This window comes from Triticum aestivum, unplaced genomic scaffold (genome assembly GCF_018294505.1).
Source record: "Triticum aestivum cultivar Chinese Spring unplaced genomic scaffold, IWGSC CS RefSeq v2.1 scaffold23958, whole genome shotgun sequence".
Classification (NCBI taxonomy): domain Eukaryota; kingdom Viridiplantae; phylum Streptophyta; class Magnoliopsida; order Poales; family Poaceae; genus Triticum; species Triticum aestivum.
In genome coordinates, this window is record NW_025229837.1 from 13,002 (window position 1) to 18,599 (window position 5,598).

The 5,598-nt window shown below is 43.4% G+C and overlaps 1 protein-coding gene across 1 annotated transcript; it reads left to right on the forward strand.

The window, feature by feature from the left end:
- Positions 1-201: 201 nt before the first annotated feature.
- LOC123175193 (probable isoprenylcysteine alpha-carbonyl methylesterase ICME) lies at positions 202-4,530 on the forward strand. The gene is made up of 12 exons (XM_044590168.1): positions 202-537; positions 820-896; positions 1,088-1,157; positions 1,240-1,320; positions 1,390-1,464; positions 1,570-1,671; positions 2,231-2,368; positions 2,811-2,876; positions 2,978-3,118; positions 3,458-3,548; positions 3,904-4,072; positions 4,172-4,530. Exons 1-11 carry the CDS (start codon positions 332-334, stop codon positions 4,066-4,068), a joined length of 1,212 nt encoding a protein of 403 aa, XP_044446103.1. The 5' UTR covers positions 202-331; the 3' UTR covers positions 4,069-4,072; positions 4,172-4,530.
- Positions 4,531-5,598: the final 1,068 nt, after the last annotated feature.

The following is a 5,598-nucleotide window of genomic DNA, read 5'->3' on the forward strand; positions in this document are numbered from 1 at the left end:
ACGTATCTATAATTTTTTGACTATTCCGTGCTATTTTATTATCAATCTTGCATGTTTTATAATCATTATATAGTCATTTTTTGTTACTAACCTATTGACATAGTGCCAAGTGCCAGTTGTTGTTTTCTGCATGTTTTTTACATCGCAGGAAATCAATATCAGAAGGGGAGTTTTTAGCAGAATCAGCGTCGTGAGGCGCGCTCGTCCACCTCCTAATTTAGTTAGGCGCCCTCTCCCTCTCTCCAACCACCGACGCGACGCGCCCGCAGCGCAGACACACCACCCCGCCCCGCCACCGGAAGCTCCCGACGGACGGATCGCACGCGCAGCAATGCAGCAGCCCGCGTCCCCGGCCTCGCGCAGCGGCACCCCGCGCCTGCGCAGGCGCGACTCGTCGGCGCCCAACACCCCGCGCGCGGGCCCCTGCGGCCTCGGCGGTGTCGGGAGGCGGACCACGTTCCGGGAGGACGTCGGCCACGCGGCCGCCGAGACCTACCTCGTCACGCGCCTCACCTTCATCCTCCTCCGCTCCCTCGGGTACGTAATGCGGGTCCCCCATCTCTTCGGAGGGTTAGGCTTCAACGTCTCTAGTACAGTAGTACCACACGATCGCATTGATCTGATCCACGTTTGGCGGCGAACACCACACACAAAATCCTCCAACCGATCCAAACATTTTCATTCCCAATATACAATGACTGCCTAGTAATCTATATATATTCACCAAAATATCCAAGCGCATATTATGGTATTTTTGCCCAAAAGAAGTCATATGATTGAGGCTGACCATTTTTTTACACTTCCTTTATTTTTTTTCAGGGTAGGCTCTCGGTGGATATGTCAGCTTCTTGCGCTCCTCATATATGCAGTTTTACTTATGCCCGGTTTCATAAGAGGTGCGTGAAAATCAAGTTTATCTTCCGTCTCACCATGTTAGTTATCATCAGGATGGCCACATATTCTTGGCTCTTGCCAATAAGTGACTTTTAGCTTGTTAAATTAAACTGCCCTCTGCACAATAGGTAGATGTTGTTGAAGCTTTCTCATCATTTCTAACATATGCATTTCATTCATTTGGGTTGCCCAGTTGGGTACTATTATTTTTTCTCAAGTCAGGTCCTTAGAAGCATAGTGTATGGAGACCAACCAAGAAATAGGTAAGAAGAGTTACATACCGCAGAAACAAAGAACATCTGCTTTTTTAGCCGTGTTAGCATTACTGAAAATCATAATATACAGGTTGGATATGTACATACCCACTGATCGTAGCAAACCCAATCCAGTTGTGGTATTTGTAACTGGTGGAGCTTGGATCATTGGGTGAGTGAAAATTTTCTCAAGACGTCTTTCTCCGTGACTTCCATTGTTGATGGTCATGATTCTCTGTAGTTACAAGGCGTGGGGTGCCCTTCTTGGAAGACGGCTAGCAGAGCGTGGAATTATAGTCGCTTGCGTTGATTATAGGTGCTTACCCTTTGATGGCATTTCTATCTAATTTCATGACTTCTAGACGAGTGAGTATCGATTTACATATGCCTGGTTGATTAAATATGTAAATATATCTTGCAGAAATTTCCCTCAAGGAACAATAAGTGACATGGTCAGTGATGCTTCTGAGGCAATTTCATTTATTTGTGATACTGTTGCTAGCTATGGAGGAGATCCTAATCAGTAAGTGATCCTTCATTATATATTTATATCACAGTACACTACTATGGATGGACTATTTGAAACATTAGATAGACAGCGGTTTTTTTTATCATGAAGGAACTATGCACCGCACTTGAATATCTGATCCTTTTCGGCGGTGATTCTATCCAAAGTCGTTGTTGTGTTGATCTATAGCACTAGTGTCTGAATGACTTAGATGATTGAAATGTATTCTGCGTATATTAAGGATAAGCGCATTGAATTTCATTTCTGGATGGACCAGTGTTATCTGTACCTACGTCGAGCGGGCTGTAGAAACACACCTGCCTGCCTGGCCTAATGCAAAAATCAAGATGCACAATTTAGATTATTGTATTTGCAAATAAATCAAGCACAAAATAACTTTGTAGCAATATTTCCTTATGCTTTTACTAATGAGTTTTGTCAATACATGAAACTTATTTATCATCAACCTATCAGATTTACTTTTTGAGCTCTGCAGCCGTTCTGCCTTAGAACCCGTCTATTAAGATTTTCAGCTTCGACTACATTAATAAACTTATTTACAACCAACCTTCAGGATTTACTTGATGGGTCAATCAGCAGGAGCACATATCGCCGCATGTGCTCTCTTGGAGCAAGCAATTAAAGAATCTCAAGGAGAAGAAATTTATTGGAGTGTTACTCAAATAAAATCATATTTTGGTTTATCTGGAGGGTGAGCTCTTAAATGAATTGTCATCTGTTTCCATTATATACATGGATGATAGTTGTTCTCAATCAACTTATCCTTAACCGCCTCTTAAGAACGTAGTCATACATGTAGGCAGTGTCTGATACATGTTCGCACCTTCTGATAGTTACACCAAAACTTCTATTATAATTTCACAAGCATTTTCCTCTTCTTAATACAAAAGCAGAGCATCTACCATTTTCAGTCAAAAAAGTCACAACCATTTTAGAGCATTCCAGTAGCTTCCCAAAAAACATTCCCCTGTAAGTGCTTATTGGGGCTCTGCCGATATATTTTGGATTGGGATGTATATACAACATGTACAGCGAGGTATAGAATGCTAGAGCAACGATCTGTTTCAGCTGGTCTCAGATACATATCTAGTGATACAACCATCCATGACATATATATACTCATTTATTTGCAGATACAACATGCAAAATTTGGTCGATCATTTTCATAAACGTGGTCTTTATCGTTCAATTTTTCTCAGGTAATATCATGATTGAAATTTGATTTATAAGTGTTGTTCCAACTTTCCTTTAGTAACACTTAAGTAAAAGTACTCAAGAAATTATAAACTGTTTATTTCAGCATAATGGAGGGAAGGAGATCATTGCCACAGTTCTCTCCGGAAATTATCGCTAAAAAATTAACTCATGGAGCCATAGCTCTACTTCCTGAGATTGTACTTTTTCATGGAACAGGAGATTACTCGATACCATCGTCTGCTAGGTTGGACACTTAACTCTTGGCAGATGCTTAATTTGAACGCAATGTTTTATACATTAAGTGGCTATGCCTTTTCTGTTTTATCATTTGGCGCTTTCCAAAGTTATTAGCATCAAACTGAAATTTGAATATGCGAAGTCAAAGGTAGTCATTCCAAATTATTTTTGAATTAAAACATTTCTGTACATTAAAAAACTTAAATTGGCAGTATAATCCAAAATGTATGGTTTCGCTGTTCTTCAATGTGTAGTTAGCACAATTTTAACCACTATATTTCTGCTTACCGTAGTCTTATGTTCTTGTTCCATCTTCAACCTTCCAACCATTCTGTTTTATGTGCAGTAAAATTTTTGCGGATGTCCTCAAAAAAGCTGGTGCAAAAGCTAAAGTACAATTGTACAGAGGAAAAACCCATACTGATGTATTTGTACAGGTCAGTTATCTTGAATATCAGCTAGACTTCTGATGACCTGCCACTTCATTAATTTTGTGATCTTTGCTAACTGTGATTGGGGAAACCCCTTTGACATTGCATCAGCAACGATCGATGAGCAGACTTTGATGCTCTTTGTGTTTTTTTTATCGGAGTTCGATAGGATGCAGATAATTAGCACACTGAACACTACTTTGTTTTCTGGAGTTGGAAAGGAACTTTGCATCGATATCTTTTTATTTTTCTTGCTTGGATAAAGCTAGTCGTCTGAAAATAATATTGCTCTGAGGTCCTGACTTCATTTTTTCAATCCAGAATTGATTGTTTGAAGTTCTGACTTTGTTTTTCATTGTAGGATCCACTTAGGGGTGGCAAAGACCCACTGGTTGAGGATGTGGTTTCTATAATCCACGCCGATGATGCAGATGCACGCCACAAGTATGATGATTCGGCACCTAGCCCCGAGCGCCTGGTTTCCGAGTGGCGGATAATGTTGGCCCGGCAAATCAGCCCATTTTGAACAGGTTTTGATTCTCTTTACATGCCAAGCCTTAGTGTTGGTGTTTCACTTTGATTTTTTTTTCAGTAATGATGTACTAATGAATTTGTTTGTATGCATGCAGGTAGATTATTTCATCAGCCATTAATTTGCTTGTTTATTATACTGTTCAACACGAATGCACTAGAATGCAAGAATCTGGGCACGTGTGTTCTGAGATGAGGAATTGCATGAGGTCCAGGAGAATTGCCATAGTTCTTTTTTTTTTTGAAATTGTCATAGTTTTGATAATACCAAGCAACGGAACTTCAAGCTCACCTGTGGCAGCACGTTCGCACTGAATAAAATATAGGTTGTAGGTAATATATAGCAAAAATTCCGGGAACATAGATCCGCGTTTGTATAGTTGGTACAATTACAAATATCAAGCAATTCATTGAAATTTAGATATAATGCTTTCGTACACAAGAGACTTGTTCCTGCAATGTGCATAATCAAATTCGCACTATGTTTCACAGCTTGAGTCATAACATTGAATGATACTTGATGGAAGTGGGCCACATTTATATTCTCCCCAAATATCATATTTATCCTCGTGTCGCCCCGCGCGAGAACTCGAGGGCACAAGCCCTTGCGCCACCATGCTCCGTCCTCCACCCGATCCCTCACCGCCGATTGAGGTTGGCGCCAGCTAAGTCTGAACCGCATCCAAGGAAGGTGGTGGCGGGGTTGTGTTGCTCCGTCCCGATGGAAAGGATGGAGGGCCCTGGATCTGAAGGGGTGGCTCCGTCTGGTCCTGTGTTGCTCCCTCATGGCAGAGGGCCTTGGATCCAGGGCGGCCCCTTGGTGTGGCCTCCCTATTCGGTGGCCTATTCGGTGGCGCGACAGGGCTGGGCTGGGCTGGGGTGGCTGGTAATCCACCGGCCGGTTGGTGCCGCGGCTAGTTGACACGGTGACCAATGGCGCCGATCTGTCCTCTACCCCCATTCCCTGCTAGGTGTGCTACGTCTCACCGGACATGTCCACGCTGGATGCTAGTCGGTCACCGGGGTGGGGCGGAGCGGGTGGAGAGGATCCGGATTGGGATAACTGCCTGGTCGGCTCCGGCTGGCCGCGACGGTGATGACGCCTGAGGGCACCGGTCTTCTCCTCGAGATGTCGCTCGGGTCTGCCCTACCTCTTTCCACCCTACCGCTTCTCGGGTGAAAACCCTAATTGTGGTGGGCGGCGTGGCGCGATGGAGACTCAGCGTTGGATGTGGGTTGATGGATCCGCGTAGGCTAGTGGCGTTTTCCGGCGTCGTGGTGACGTCAACAGTGCGGCGGTTGGGCCTAGCAAGGTCAATGCGATGATCCCTCTGGAGATGGGACGACGGAAGATGGCGGTGGTGTTTTCTGGCGTCGTGGTGACGACGAATACATTATTGATTTTGTCAGATATATGTCATCGTTTGCCTTTAGGTACATTTATTATAGGCATACGCGCGTGATAGATATTGTGAAACAGACGGTAAACTTATGATTTGCGAGTAGTTCGGAAGTTTTTCTGACC

What these genes read in the sequence shown, in the direction of transcription:
- LOC123175193 (XM_044590168.1), top strand. Translation starts at nt 332, where the DNA reads ATGCAGCAGCCCGCGTCCCCGGCCTCGCGCAGCGGCACCCCGCGCCTG. An exon ending in GGAGACCAACCAAGAAATAG is followed by an intron (nt 1,158 to 1,239) that starts GTAAGAAGAGTT and finishes CATAATATACAG; the next exon opens with GTTGGATATGTACATACCCA. An exon ending in TATGGAGGAGATCCTAATCA is followed by an intron (nt 1,672 to 2,230) that starts GTAAGTGATCCT and finishes ACCAACCTTCAG; the next exon opens with GATTTACTTGATGGGTCAAT.